Source organism: Cynocephalus volans, chromosome 17 (genome assembly GCF_027409185.1).
Source record: "Cynocephalus volans isolate mCynVol1 chromosome 17, mCynVol1.pri, whole genome shotgun sequence".
Classification (NCBI taxonomy): Eukaryota; Metazoa; Chordata; class Mammalia; order Dermoptera; family Cynocephalidae; genus Cynocephalus; species Cynocephalus volans.
Window position 1 is genome coordinate 12,627,770 of NC_084476.1, and position 15,576 is coordinate 12,643,345.

Here is a 15,576-nt window from a genome sequence, read left to right on the forward strand (position 1 = left end):
ATTTCTGCAAAAAATGCCACTGAGATTTTGATATTCTATCATTGAATCTGTTGATTGCTTTATGTATTGTGGACCTTTTAACAATATTTAAGTCTTCTAATCCATGAACATGGTGTCTTTCCATTTGTTTGTGTCTTCTTTAATTTCTTTCAGCATTTTTTGTATTAGTTTTCAGAGTACAAGTCTTTCACCCTCTTAGTTAAGTTTATTACTAAGTGTTTTGCTCTTTTTGATGCTATTGTAAATGAGAACTGTTTTCTTAATTTACTTTCAGATTTTTGTTCATTGGTAGTATATAAAAGTGCAATTTTATTTTTTTGGCAGCTGGCTGGTACAGGGATGCAACTGAGTTTTGTATCCTACAACTTTGTATACTACAACTTTGCTGAATTTGTTTATTCTAAGAGTTTTTTTTGTGTGTGGAATCTTCAGAGTTTTCTACATATAATATCAGGTCGTCTGTGAACAGAGATATTTTTACTTCTTGCTTTCCAGTTTGGATGCCTTTTTTTTTCTTTTTCTTGCCTAATTCCTCTGGCTAGGATTTCCTACACTTATGTTGAATAGAAGTGGCAAGAGTGGTGTCCTTGTCTTATTCTTGATCTTAGACTAAAAGTTTTCAGGGTTTCACAGTTTCTTGAGAATGGTAATAGCTATGAGCTTTTCATATATGGCCTTTATTTGTATTTATTCTGTTTATATTTAGATTCAGTGGAAAGTTTATCCATTGGGACGAATTCTTATTTTAATATTTATTTTATTTAAAAAATTTTATATCACTTTTAGTTTTACAGAGAAACTCAGCAGAAAGCACAGATAGTTCTCATACTCTCCCCTACTCACTTGAATATACAGTTTCTGCAGTTATTGACATGTTACATTAGTGTAGTACATTTGTTATAATTATGAATCAATATTGATGTGTTATTATTAATTTTATATAAGGGTTCCCTCTTTATATTGTACAGTTCTATGGGTTTTGCCTAATGTGTAATATCATGTGTTAACCTTACAGTGTCATACAGGATAGTTTTGCTCCCCTAAAAATTCTTTGTGCTCCATCTATTCATCCCTCCCTGTCTCCACTGGGATGAATTCTTAAATAGTTCCTCAATGAAGAACCTTCCTCAGTAGTGCCTAATGTTTTTCAAGTACCTGGTGTGACTTCTATTATGCCAGGGGATCTTCAGTCCCCTACATCTCCAAACTCTGTGTTCTCTCCAGAATTGAAGGGACTGATACTCAGAGAAACCTATTTCACCTGTCATTGCATTTGACTTTTTGATACTGGGCATATCCTTTTTAGTCTTTAACTGTTTATAGATGGTGTGTTAGGCAGAGAGAGCTGTGATCTACAAGTTCTTAATTGTGTTTAATTGTTTTTAATACAGAAAAAGAGGGATAGAATTTCCAGTTATTGAGCACTTATTGTGCATGTGCACTTTATAACTTTGCCTTAGACTGACCTCCCAAGTCTAACTCAAACCTGCATACTTATTTGCTCCAGCATCCTGTGAGGGAACCATGAGCTACAAGGGAGGTGGTATTACCTGCCTTTCACAGATGAGGGAGCTGAGGCTCAGATTGCTTGAGTGACTTGCCCAATAGCGCCCAGCTAGGAAATGACAAATGAGATTTGTCCCTGGTTCAAGCACTCTCAGCATGTTCAATGCATCAGCGATTGCTCAGTGCCCCATGGGAACCCCAGGGAGAGACAGATGCTGTCCAAACTTGCCTTCCAGCTGGAGTAAACTTACCTCACCAGGACTGGCTCTTTTCACTGGCCCAGGTACTTTCATGCCTTCCAAGCTCCAGTCTGAGGCTGCTTCAGCCAGGGCCTCAATAAATGTTTTGCAGTTTGATAGCACATTTTATCATCATATATCTCGTAAAATGCACACAATGATTTTCAGGGTTCTAAGGACCCCTAAGAGAAAAGTGTTTTTGTTCGCTACATGTGACTGAATTTTAAAAAACAACCCCTACAATTTAATATGTAATTCAGGATATTTCAGACCAGCCATTCAACTTATGCAGCAGTTAAGTGTTTCATGTTTCCCCTCCAAGTCCTGTGTGCTAGCTGTCTTCCAGTTCTAAATGTTCCTATATTTATGACCAAGGCAGCTCAAGGTTCCCTCACAGGCTGTTGGAGTAAGGAAGTATGCAGGTTTGAGTCAGACAGACTTGGGAGAAAAGATCCTCCCAGGTTTCCATAGGAACAACAAATAAAAATCCATCTGGCCCTTCCTCCTTAGCACTCACTCTAATTCTGTGTGCTGAGTTTAGCCAGTTAAGCCTCAACCCTGGGTTAGACACTTTACAGAAAAAGTTTATTCACTCCGTCTGTGGTATAGTAGCTAGAGTACTGGACTGAATACTTCGATACTTTGGCCCCTTCCTCAAGCTCCTTTCCAGACATTGGCACACAATGTGATCTTGGGCAAGTCAGTTTACCTCTGTGAGCTGCAATTTCTTCTTTTATTTGATAGGCTTAGAAATGTCATTTTTCCTAAAAAACAAACAAACAAACAAAAACTATGTAGAGGTACTTGGTTGAGACTTAATAAATGAATATTTGTTCGTTTATTCAAAATGTATTACTGAGTACTTAACTCTTTTCTAAGTCCTATCATGGCCTTAGATCTTACAGAGGATATTTTTATGATCTATTACCATAAGTGCTATAAAAATAATGATAATGATGTCATTATCACCCCTTCCATAATTATTGCTATGTGCCAGGCCTTTTTCTAATTGTTTGATGTAGATTAATTTAATCCTCACAACAGCCCTATGAAGTAGATACTATTATTCTCTCCACCATACAGATGAAGGAACTTAGGCTTAAATAGTTAAATGACTTGCCCAAGATTGTACAGCTAGAAGTGGCAGAACCTGGATTTGAACTAAGGTGGTCTGGCTCCAGAATTCATACTCTCAACCACTATGTGGTTCTGCCTCTCCCAGAATACACAGAATTATGAGTGAATAGAAGAAGGACCTAAAATTCTGTCTAGGTGGTGGTAGAAAGCTTCACAAAGGAGGTGACATCTGGATTGAGTTTTAAAGGGCAACTCCAATATTGTCATTAAGGAATGGTGTTTCAGGGTTAGGAAAGAATAGACTCAAGGACAAAGAGGAATGTTGAAGAGTCTAGAGGCTTTGTGGCTTGAGAGTGAGGTAAGTGGGCAAGAGGAAGGCCATAATGGGCCATGGTGCTGGGAGGCAAGCAGCCAAGCTATCCTAAGATTACGGAGAGGCCTGGAGTATGGGGGTGGAGGAGAGGGAATCTAGGTTTTTCTCTAGAGACTGCTGGAATCCCCATGAAATTTAAATAAGCTCTCAGTCCTGAAGAAGGAACAAAGGGTGTTCTGAACATCCAATCTAACATTTATCAATTCCTTGTTAAAGATATCAGAAGAAGAGATCGAAAGGATCATGTCTGGGCAGGAGTTTGAGGAAGAGGCCAATCACTGGAGCAACCATGGTGACAGCGACCACAGTTCCCCTGGGCACAGGGCTTCAGAGAGCAACCAACCTTCACCAGGCTCCACACTGTCCTCCAGGTGAGCTTTAAGCAAACCCAGCATCATCATCTAGGGACCACTCAAAGAGTAGACCCATAAAAAAATCTCTGGCCTAGTAGTCCTGCCAGGTTGTCTCAGCCATTGTACTCTTTGTCTCTTAGGCTCTTGGGATAGGGTCCAGGAGATGCAAAGCAGTGTTTCCCAGGCCATTTTATGCTAAAGACCTTGAAAGTGTCAGGGGTCTCTTCTACAGACCTATAAAATGCTATAGCTTCTATTCATGCCCATATATTCTTCACCTAACAGAATAACATTTTTAATGTAGCTCTTTTCCATCATTTATTACTGAAATAAAACAAAACCACATTTACAATGTTGAATTAAGTTATAATTTCTCTGCCTCACAAGAGTCAATGTTTTTCACTTTATAAATTTTAAGAAATAGTAAAGGCTTTTTTACAGCAGTCAAATTGCTGCTATAAAGAAATACAAATTTAGAGACTCTTGGTTCAAGCCTGGTATCTTAGGTTAGTCATTAGGTGTGAAATGGAGCCATCAGCTAGCAGGGTAGATTTCCTTTTCCCAGAAACCTTTCTTATAGGACGGGGGTGGCAAACTACTACTGTAAAGGCCAGATAGTGAATATTTTAGATTTTGCATGCCTTAATGGTCTGGGTCTCAACTACTCAACTCTACCTTTATAGCATGAAAACAACCACAGACAATATGTAAACCAATGATGTGGCTGTGTTCCAATAAAACTTCATTTACCAAAATGGGCCATGGGCTGGATTTGGCCTGCAGGCTGTAGTTTGACAACCCTGTATAGGAGATAGATCTAGGTAAAAGCTATAGGATTTTTTTTTTTTTTAATTAGCGACAGAGTGGTTAGATTTCTCCAAGAAAGGTGAGGAAGGTAAGAATATGCCTTTCTCCTTATATTTAATTGTAGCTTTTATTCCATTCAGCTGTTCTTAGTTTGTTCCTTTGGATATTTATGGAGTTGTTGTCACATGCCAGATTCCTTGCTGGGTGCTAAATTTGTTTTGTGGCCTCACAAGGCACTTAGCCTATCTGTGCCTTACTTTCCCTAGCAGTAAAATAATAAAAATACCCATTTTTAGTCTATCAGTATCCATTAAAAACCCTCCGGACGTGGCACCTGTACAAAGAATTCATTCAACCAATATTATTCACTAACTACTCTGCCGAGCATTGGATGTCCAGTGTGAACCCCACATTCCTGCACCTGCAGAGTCCTTGTCTCACAGATGAGAATCTAGTAGTGGAGACATTCACGTAACCATTAATTATGTCCCCTGTCTTGATAAAGACAAGACCTCATGACAAAAAGAATGCCTAAGCCACCTTCTGGTTCATTACCTTTGAGTAGACAATAGACCTGCCATGGCTCTGCTTGACAGGAGACTTTTCTCTTCAGTAGGTCTGTGGAACTAAATGGATTCATGGCATTCAGGGAGCAGTACATGGGAATGTCTGTGCCTCCACATTATCAATACATACCACACCTTTTTAACTATTCTGGTCACTCGCCACTTCTGCCCCAACAAGCTCGCAGCTTGGATCCCCAGTCATACAGTCTGATTCACCAACTGGTATCAGCCGAGGACCTAGAGCCATTGGGCACGCCTATGTTGATCGAAGATGGGTGAGTGAGCTCTGCCCTGCTTGGCCCCTAAAATCTCGGAATGTCCCATCCACACCCACCTGCACCCTGGCAGCTGTACCCCAGGCTTTGGGACAAGTTGGGATGACAAGTGAAGACTCAAGCATCAGAGGTCAAGTCTGTGCTTATCTTTGATGTTAATGGTCCCTTATTTTTTCCTTAAGCATATTTTCTCATGGAGTTAGGGTTACTTCTCAGTCCCTCTGGGATTGGAATTGAAGGGCCTTTGTTTCCGCTTGGGCCTAGGTAAGGTTAGGTGCGAGCATTTGTGTGTCAGAGATGAGTGATAATTCTGGGCATAATCATACATCAAGTTTAGGCACCTTACCAAGGCACTCAAGGCCCTAACTGGTCGCGGCCTGACTGCATCTCTAGCCATTGTATACATAGGTAGCCTAGCCCGCCTGAGTGGGTGGATGGAATACTCTTTCAGTACTCAGTTGGCCCTATCTGAGTAGATAATAGTTCAGCCTTCAGGCCCACTCATTGCTGCACCCATTACTCCTTTGGCCTGGAGCATAGGCTGTTTGAATGTTATCAAGCTTAGATCTCCTAAAAGGTAGCCTGAGATTTTTAAAGCTGGTTTCCAAGATTCAGAAGAGGAGACTCAAATATCTACTTACAAGAAGGTCACACACACCTTGATAAGTCTGGATGTGAGATTGTGAGGAAGAGTCATGCCAGGGGGCCTTGAGAAGAAGACAGCTGGGACCCTTGAGTCCGTGGCCTCAGAGGCCTCCAGAGTTGAGAAATGCCCTGCTACTTACATCTAGCCATACCTTAAAGGAAGGGCTGAGCAACTCTGGTTCCTGAACTCTCACCACCAGGGGGTGCAGTGAGAGTAGGAAAAGCTTTGGAACTTGCTCTGTTCTCTTCAGCCATCTGGCCCTGAGATACATTTTTCTGCCAGTCCCTGTATTGGTTGGGCACCAGATCCACCCCATGGAGTTCTCATTGCCAAAACTAGGGCAGGAATGCCTGGGAATTTTCTCCAGGACATGGAATATTAGAGGATACCTGAGCTTGCTACTGGCCTCAGTCCTGTCCCTTTATCAGAAAATTGAATTGAATGGAACTCGAGACCCATGGTCAGAGGCAAGGAACTTACTGCCAGGAACCCTTTGTGCCCTTAGTAGTGTCCTCTCCCTGTGCCCCTGTCCACCCCTTCTGGCCAATGGAAGTGACTTTCCCCTGTCCCTACCCCCCAGATATGCTGTGACACAGGCAGAACTGTTTGCCCTGCTTTGCCGCCTGGCTGATGAGCTGCTCTTTAGGCAGATTGCCTGGATCAAGAAACTGCCTTTCTTCTGTGAGCTCTCAATCAAGGATTACACATGCCTCTTGAGCTCTACGTGGCAGGAACTAATCCTGCTGTCCTCCCTCACCGTTTACAGCAAGCAGATCTTTGGGGAGCTGGCTGATGTCACCGCCAAGTACTCACCCTCTGATGAAGAACTACACAGGTGAGGGCTGCTGGCTGGGGAAGAAATCCCAAGCAACCAAACTGTTGTCATCCCTGCAAAGCAGGATCGTGTAGCCCTCCAAAGGATGAACATTAAACCACATTCTGCCACTGACTAGCTTGGCCAAGTCTCTGATCCTCAGCTTCTGAATTTATAAAATGGGATGATAACAGTACCTCTCCAAGAAGGTAGTTGTGAGGAATAAATATTATACAGTCAAGCTTGACAGAGTGCTAAGCTGTTGTTTTTCTTATTTCAGGATTACTGAGATAAGATAATATATATGGTGTATTAATCTGTTTCTGTTGCTTATAACAAAATACGTGGAACTGGGTAATCTGTAAAGAAAACTAAATTTATTGCTTACAGTTTCGGAGGCTGGGAAATCCAAAGTCCAGAGAACACGACTGGTGAGGGTCTTCTTTGGTAATGGCTTTACAGCAATGCAGGTATCTCACATGGCTGAAAATGGCAGAGCAGAGAGAGAGACCACCATTATTAACCCATTCACCACAGCATGGGCCTACAATCTAATCACCTCTTTAAGGCCCCACCTTTCAATTAACATAATAGGATTTCGCACTCTCAACAGTTACAGTCGAGATTTAATCTTCAATGAGGTGGGGGTGGGGGAATGCATCCAGTCTACAGCATATGGGAAAAACAAAAATCTGAACCCAAGGTCTTGCTCTACAAGGCAAGAGGGGCTCTGAACTGTAGTTTACAATCCAAGAAGGAGACCTAGGGATCATTGTACCTATTGTGTGCCAGGCACTAGGCTAGATATTTTATATCATTGTCTTATTTCTTTCTAACAGCTTCCAGCATTATGGGTGTCTTTATGCCTGTTTTATAGATGAGAAAACAGAAGTTCAGAGAGACCCACCCATGACGGTTTTGGATTTGAATCCAGAGCCTGGTTTCAAGCTTATGCCTGCCTCACTTCAAGGTTTAGGCTCTTTCACTGCATCTGAGATGCAGTGAGATGTTAAGAGCACAGGACTAAGAGATTGAATTGTTCTCCTCACTGTTTTCTGGCATGACATTTCATCCCAGCTGGCTGGAATCCTTCTAACTTCTCTGTCTAGAATGGGTTGTCTTTCTCCCTGCTGCTCCATAGCCTGTCAATGCACACTTTTTACTTACTCACTTTGGAGACTTGGGGCACACAGTGATCATATTTCCTGACCCCCAAATCAGGACAAATGATCTGTTGAGATGGCTTTTTGGCTTATTAATTTATCCATATGAAAAGTCTTATAAAGTTTAATTCACATTTAAATAGATATTTCACTAAATCACATTTATTAGATAGTTTAAAATAATGGAAGTCATAGAATTCCAAGGCACCCATTGATGAAAACTGGAGAGGGTGGAGTACCAACCCCCACACTTCTCTTCACAAGACTGGTGTGCATCTCCCCCCTGCCACCCAATCGTGGCATAAAGACAAGCCAAGGTTCAAGCTGGGAGCAAAGCTCCAATACCCTCAAGTGCCCTTTACACAGCTGAGGGAGGGAAGAGTCTGGGTGCTGACTCTGTTCCCTGGTTTTCTAATATTTTCTTATTCATGATGCTTTCTGGCTTCAGGGTGATCTATAAATGACAGGGTTTTGAACCCAGTTGACACTTTGTCCTGTAAACAGAACTATCTGATTTTGTAGATGACCTAACCTCTTGTCCAAAGCCTCTAATTCATTGTTCCCATCAAATTCCTGTCTTCTGCTTCGTAACACTGGGCCAATGGTGTGTTTGGATAGCACTCAGCCTGCCCCAATGTCAGAGCTGGCCCAGGGAGCCTAGCCTCCCTATTTGCCTGGAATATACCAGTTCAGCCCGGTGCTGCCTACAGAGTTTAGCCTCTGGGCTCCATTCGTTACAGACTGGTGGGTTTTCCCAGGCCCTCTACAGGTTTAGGGGATTGGGAGGCAAATAGAAGCAAATGCAGTCTGCAGTGCAGTGTTATATTGGTGGCAGGGGTCATTGGCAGTGCAGGGTGTTCTGTGGCTTTGAGCTTCATAAGGCATCCCATCTCACTGTAGCCAATCCCTTGAGTCCCAAGACCAAGGCAGAGGCCAATAACAGCTGATAAATTAATTAAAATTAAAGATTTAGTTCCTCATTTGCACTAGCCACATTTCAAGTGCCCAGTAGCCACATACAGCTAATAGCTACTATATTGAAGAGTGCAAATACAGAACATTTTCATCATCATAGAAAGTTCTGTTGAGCAATGCTAACTCTGGAACACATGTTGCTGCTGAGCACTCAAGTGGATTCTGAGGATAAGAAATGGATTTGTTGTTAGGACTCTTACTCTACTATGGAATCCGTCAATGGAAAAATAAGTGTTAAACTTCAACTTGTTAGTTCTGACTCCATGGCCATTTACTGAGCATCTATCGGGTATGTTTGGGGAAGAAGCTGGGATCATAGATGATGCAGATATGGTTTCTGACTCTGAGAGTCCCTATTCTTGGTTTAGGGGATTGGGAGGCAAATAGAAGCAAATACAATCTACAGTGCATGGGTCTATTGAGGAGCATATGCAGGACAGTACAAAGTAGACTAGGGAGTGAGTGCCTCCACCTGCAAAATCAGGGAAGGTTACCAAAGGAATAGATGTTTCAGCTGCACCTTGAAGTGAGAATTTTCTAGGTACATTGGAGAGAAGAGGTCAAAGGCAGGAGAATAACACAAAGTCTTAGAAATTAGAGATCCTGGATGGTTGTTATGTGCAGGGAATTAAAAGCAATTCTGTGGATAAGATTATAGGGGGAATGTATCTGAGAGAGAGAAATGAGGGAAGAAATGACTAGAAACAAAGGTTGTGAAGGTGCTCCAAATGCCAATCTAAAGAATTTGGACTTTATTGTGTAATAGTTTTAAGTTTTAAGTAATAGGAAGTTTTTAAATGGAAGAATTACACACTTGGGTTCAGTTTTAGAAAGATTTCTCTGGCTGTAAAGCTCAGGATGGATTGGCATGGACAAGGCTAGTCAATGGCTGGGTAGGAGGTTGTTCCATAGCCCAAGGTAAAAGAAAACATGGCCCGGACAAGGCAGCAGTGACCTTGGGATTAGAGGGAGCAGCCCAAAGTTAGGAGATGTCAAGGAGGTAAAGTCAGTGGGACTTCAATGAGTGAAAAAAATTGGGAACGACTGCTGGTTTTTAGACTAGCTAGGCAGGTGGGCACCAATTCTTTTAGCCAAGATGAAGGAGCCTGAGAGGAATAGGATGGGAGATGCACCATTCTGAGTTTGGTTTGGATGTCTATGGAGTCTGAGATGCGTTGGGACTGCTAGGAAGTCATAGGAAATGGCAGGTCAGGAACTGCTGGAGACAGGTTAATCACTGTAAAAGGTAGTCCCCACTCTGTTGGAAACTCAGGGTGTGGCATCTGTAATTGGCCATAGCTCTTTCCTACCTTTCCTGCTCCTGCATTGCTCCCACTCCCCCAGACTATCTGTACAACTCTTGAGTGCAAGTGAGTTCCTGCTGTCATGAAAGGCTTTTCTCAAATGATACATGACCACCTCCTTTTCTCTTCTCAAATATTGAATCAAATTTATGGTGCCCGTATTCCTTAATCAGACTGTTATCAGACAGTGAGCTGGGTGAATTTGATTTAAAACAGATTGTAGCACCAGCCAGTGACTGCTCCTGGCCCTAATCAAGACTCCTTCACCTTCAGGAGAAGATGCCTTGAGCTAGATGGGGTTTAATGGGCACTTCTATCTCATGAGCATTGGCTCCATTTCTGCCAGATCTCTGGAAAACTTTCCCTCCCAGCTTCCCTGCCTATAAGGCTAAGGAAACACAATCTTTTCTTTTGGCTGCAATAATAGGAGTGATGATGATAAAGCTATTAATAATGATAATAGCTAACAATTATAGAGTATTTATTGTGACATATTCCGACTTAAGTGCTTTATGCTCATTGTTAATATGTTAATTGTTGAGTCCTCACTGCCACCCCGTGAGACTGGCACTAGTGTTACTCCTGTTTTAGAGATGAGGAGCATGAGATTTAGAGAGGTGAAAACTAAAGGCTACAAAGCTAGAAAGAGATGAAGTTAAGATTATCACCTACGTCTGTTGTGCTCCAAAGCCAGTCTCTTTACCGTTACCCTTATTCTCCCAGAGCCTTCTCAAAAGGTTTGACTTTCTGGAGCTACAGTCTGACTTTTCATCTTGGAGTTTGTACATGGGTGCTGAGATAACATTTCCTCTAAGGTTGTGGCTGATGACTGCTCCTGGGGGTAGGTGCATTTAGATGAATGAAAAAGAGACAACTGGGCCTCTCAGCCCTCTTAATGGGACATAACTTATACAGTGTCAGCTTCAATTGCTGACTGAATGGTCCAGTGGTTTGGGGGATCTTGGCAGGAATGTTTGCCTTGTCCTAGCATGCTTGTGTAATGGGAACCTAGAAGAAGAATGGGTGTGTTTGTCCAACTTTCTGGCTTTGAATGTTGATAATTTGTAGACAGGGAATACAGGGGCGTCAGAACTGTGGAGTGGGCAGATGTGGAGGAGGCACGGCTGCAGAAGAAAGCAGGCCCATGGAACAGAGAACAACTTTGTTTATCAAGGGGTGGGATGCGGGGTGTGGAGGAAAGCTTTGCAGTCAGGCTGTGGAGACTGAGTGGGGGCTGCTGGGCTGCCTGCCAGCCCCCCACCACTGCCAGGGGCCCATGATGGTTGCCTGTTGTAGGAAATTTGGAAAAGAGGGATGTGCTATCCCCAAGAGAAAGGGCAGATCTGGGGCATATGCACAGGCCAGGCACTTGGGAGCTCCTTTGTGTCCCTCAGGTCAAGACTCAGACAGGGTCAGGTTTGGCACTGCAGGCTAGGGATCTGGCTGATAGCCACACACCTGCAGGTTCTGCAGTGCCAGAGTGAGCACTTGGGGCAAGAGGTTGCTGATTAAGGGACAGAGCATTATCTTTGCTTGCTACACTGCTCAGCCACCAGACAGATGCTGACACCGCTTCTCCCGTTGCATCCTCCTTTTTTCTGCTCTACCCCATCTCTTCCACACTCCACTCCTATAATCAGATACTAAAGGGAATTGGCAGGAAAGACCTTTTTTTCCTCTCAAAACATAAGTAGCCAACAAAGTACTATGATGAGGGGTGGTCTTCACTCCCAAGCACATTGCCCTCCTGCAAGTCTCAGCTTTTCATACACTGCAGTAAACCTAACACTTTCCCAGGGATCTCCCCCACCCCACCCTGGGGGCTAAGTTGCCATGGGAACACAGAGCTCTTGAGGGTCCCCTGTGGTAGCCTTTCCCAGTCAGCAGTTAAGGACAAGACAGGATCAGAGGGTGGGCAGTGCAGTGCAGAGAAAAGTCTATAGGCTTGGAATTAGAAAACCTGGGTTTGAACCTTGGCTCCCCACCTCTTATTTGCTATGTAACCTTGGGAAAATCACCTCTTTTTCTGCTTTCTCATCTCTAACATGGAGGTGGTATTATTTATCTCCCAGGTTATTATTAATATGGTAGAATGTAAGAATGCATGTGAAAGGATGTAATACATAATAGGGGCATAGTAAATAACCTCTCTGAACCTTTGTTTCCAAATGTGAATAAAGGGAATTATGATTAATATCCATTTTATGGAGTTATTGGGAATATCCAGTGAGATAATATATGTAGAATACTTGAAGTGCCTGTCAGGTAGCGAATACTCAACAAATGATAGAATGATAAAAGTTGTTACAGTGGTTATTGAATACTGAATTGTCTATCAGCCAGTCTAGGAAAGTGTCAATAAAGTGGTAAAAGCCATTGGGCCAGGTGCAGAGAGAAACTGAGTCAGCCATCATAGCTCAAATCAGCAAACTGAAGAAGTCTGGTCTCAGACTAACTGGGAGCCATGCCATGAGGCAGAGGGTCAGATTGCAGGTACTATACCTGCTGTTGTGGCTCCCCCTGGTGCTTGAGAAGTGCAGGTGCCTCTGACCCCAACCAGAGCCAGGCTTTCCCAGGGAAGAGAAAAAGCCCAGCTTGCCCAGGAAGGCAAAGCCTAGCAAAGCCTTCAGAGTTAACGTGGAAACCAGTAAAGCCTAGAAAGCAATAGTGCATTCCTAGGTGTTCTGGACCCTGCCCAGATAGGGCCTTCTTGCCCAGATCTGAACATGTCACCAGGAAGCAGCCCTGGGGCTGAGCATCTTCTCTTTGTGACTGAGCTCCATCTAAGGCTCATCTGAAACTCCCCTTGGTCCACTGTCCACCCCACTCCTGGAATGATTCAGGCAAGACCTTACCCCAAATCCTCACTAAATGTTTGCCTCCTTAGTTTGGTGGTATCTTCGTCCCCAGTCTGAAGCATACCCAGAGCATTAGTCCCCTGGGGTGCATAGCCTGGGCCTCCTTTGCCTAAAACTTGGTCTTTCCCCAAGGAGTTCACTCCTAACTCAAAGAAAGGAGGTTGGCCAGCTTTGGGCCCCTCTGCTAGGGGATACCACTTTAGATATTGGAAGAAGCAGGGCCTCGAGGAGTTGGCCCAGGTTCCAAGTTCGAACTCCAATTAGGTGTGTGCTTGTGGACCAGTCCCCTCTCTTCTTTCAACTTTGTTTCTCATCTGTACATTGGTGATGATTATCACACCTAGCTCACAGGGTTGCGAGAATCAAATGAGATAATACACAAAGTGCCCAACACAGAGACTGGCATGGCATGGGGATTCAGGTAATGTTTCCCTTTGTCCCTAGCTGAAGTCAGGGCGGCCAATAAAAATTTTCTCTGTGCTTAACCTCAGCTCTTCTGGAAACAATGAACCTAAATAAATACAACCAGCACCTTTTTCTGCATTGTGTCAGAGGCTCACATAGAGTCACCATGGCAGCTGCCATTGATACTGGAGGCTGCATCTCGACAATAGCAGTATCTTAATAATGTCATATTTTTCCATATTTACATCCCAAACCACCTTTGGCCCTTGTTAGCCCAAGCAGGCAAGCATTATCATCTTACAGAGGAGGACCTCAAAGTTTAGAGGGGTCAGATGACCTTCCCAAGCTCTCATAGCTGTGTATAATGGAACTGGATTTGAACCTAGATTTGACTGACTCCATCTGACCTTGAGAACAACAGCTTGCATGAGCTATGTTGGCCTCTAGACAAACCATGGATCTGCCCGTCCTTCACAATGGCTATGGACTCCATTTCCCCCAAGCTCAGCCTCTTTCCTGTTGTAGATGCCTTGAGGAGCTTTACAAGCCCTCTGTCTGCCTTTGCTTGGCCTCCACTGGTATCAGAGCCCACTATTAACACCTGTGTCTGTTCTCCAGATTTAGTGATGAAGGGATGGAGGTGATTGAGCGGCTCATCTACCTGTATCACAAGTTCCATCAGCTGAAGGTCAGCAATGAGGAATATGCGTGCATGAAAGCAATTAATTTCCTAAACCAAGGTGAGTGGCTGGAGGCAGAGAAAAGAGAACTTTTTTTGGCCAGTGATCATTTACTTTCCTTTTTAAATCCCCTTACCCTCAGGACTATCATACAGAATCTGTCACACCACGTGGCTACCAATCTTGGATGGCCTGTGCTCCCCCTTGTCATCACCTTGCCCCTTTATAGTGCAAGGAATGCTTAGGATTTTTTCTTCAAACCTAAATGCCACAGTCTCTATAACTCACGGAGGAAGGAAGAGTATTTGCTTTGTTTAGTCAGTTTTAATGCATTTAAACACAGACACCAAGGACAGTACATGCGTCATTTAAAGCATGTACCAACTTTACCAGTGACTGAAGAAGAGCAGAGTGACTGATGAAACTATTGGAGATAAGGCCTGTGTGACAGGCTGGCAGTGGTTCTCCTAGCCCCTTTAGGGCAGAGTGGGGGTGCACAAAAACTCACATGCACATATCAAGCATGGCTTTTAATTAGAACAGTGCCGATGTGATTTATGTGGAGTATTTCCTGCAAGTGGCGCTTGGTAGCTGCTGGTAAGCATTACATGAAGGAGAATTTGTATTCTCTTTTTTCCAAAGTAGCATATGAGTGAGTGTTCACTCCCAGAGTGAAACCAGGCTATTTTGCTGCCTGTGGCATTGAAAGTGCTCTTTTCCTGTATTTAGTTGCCTAGTCCAGAGACTCTTGATCTCCTGCTTTTTGCCTATTCTCCCCCCACACTGGCCAAACCTCCTCCTCCTGCTTCTACACCATTCATGCATTTATCTTGTGTTCTTCTTGCCTCCCCTAGGCCAAGCCCTGTGCCGAGCATTAAAGACATTGAAAAAAAAATTAGACCCCAGGTTTCTGGCCTCAAGAAGTATACATACACTCTGATGGCTCTTAACACATTACTTCATTACCTCAGATGGTGGGAGATCAGTAGCAACTTTCTGGAGGAAGAGAAATATAAGCCAGGCCTCAAAGCCTGGGTAAGATTTATATATAGAATATTTATATTCATATTCTATATATAAAAAAGATGTGTGTGTGGATAGATAGAAAAAATGGAGGGACAGCCCAGGTAGAATAGTGAAAACAGAGGCAGACAGGAGATTGTGTGTGTGCATGTGTGTGTTTCAAGCATGGATGTGTAGGTATCAGCAAGGTTTCTGATTGGCTCCAACAAAGGGAGAATTTAAAGATACTGTGAAGGATGAATTTGGAAAGGTAGATTATTCAGTCATTTGTTCAACATTCACTGGTACCTGTTTTGAACCAAAACCTGTGTTGGCAGCTGGGTATGAAGCTGAGAAAGACATAGCCTTGCTCTCAAAGGGCTCAGTCTAGTGACTGTGCTTTATATTATTTTTTTCTTCTCTACCTTATTTCTCTTCCCTTATCCAGAGCTTAGTTCCTCCATATTAGAAAGAGAAAAGATCCCTGTGGTGACAATGTTTAATGACTTTTAATTGAAAGGTCCACATATTCA

At 43.2% G+C, this 15,576-nt stretch overlaps 1 protein-coding gene across 4 annotated transcripts in view; it reads left to right on the forward strand.

Moving 5' to 3' along the window:
* NR6A1 (nuclear receptor subfamily 6 group A member 1) overlaps nt 1-15,576 on the forward strand; it is a 205,914-nt gene that overhangs the window by 188,321 nt on the left and 2,017 nt on the right. For 2 of the 4 annotated variants that reach the window (XM_063082429.1, XM_063082430.1), the window contains exons 5-8: nt 3,412-3,566; nt 4,969-5,196; nt 6,423-6,677; nt 13,980-14,101. In XM_063082429.1, coding sequence (XP_062938499.1) covers nt 3,412-3,566; nt 4,969-5,196; nt 6,423-6,677; nt 13,980-14,101 — 760 coding nt within the window. The remainder of the gene's footprint in view (nt 1-3,411; nt 3,567-4,968; nt 5,197-6,422; nt 6,678-13,979; nt 14,102-15,576) is intronic. The other 2 variants (XM_063082427.1, XM_063082428.1) reach the window with 1 other exon arrangement.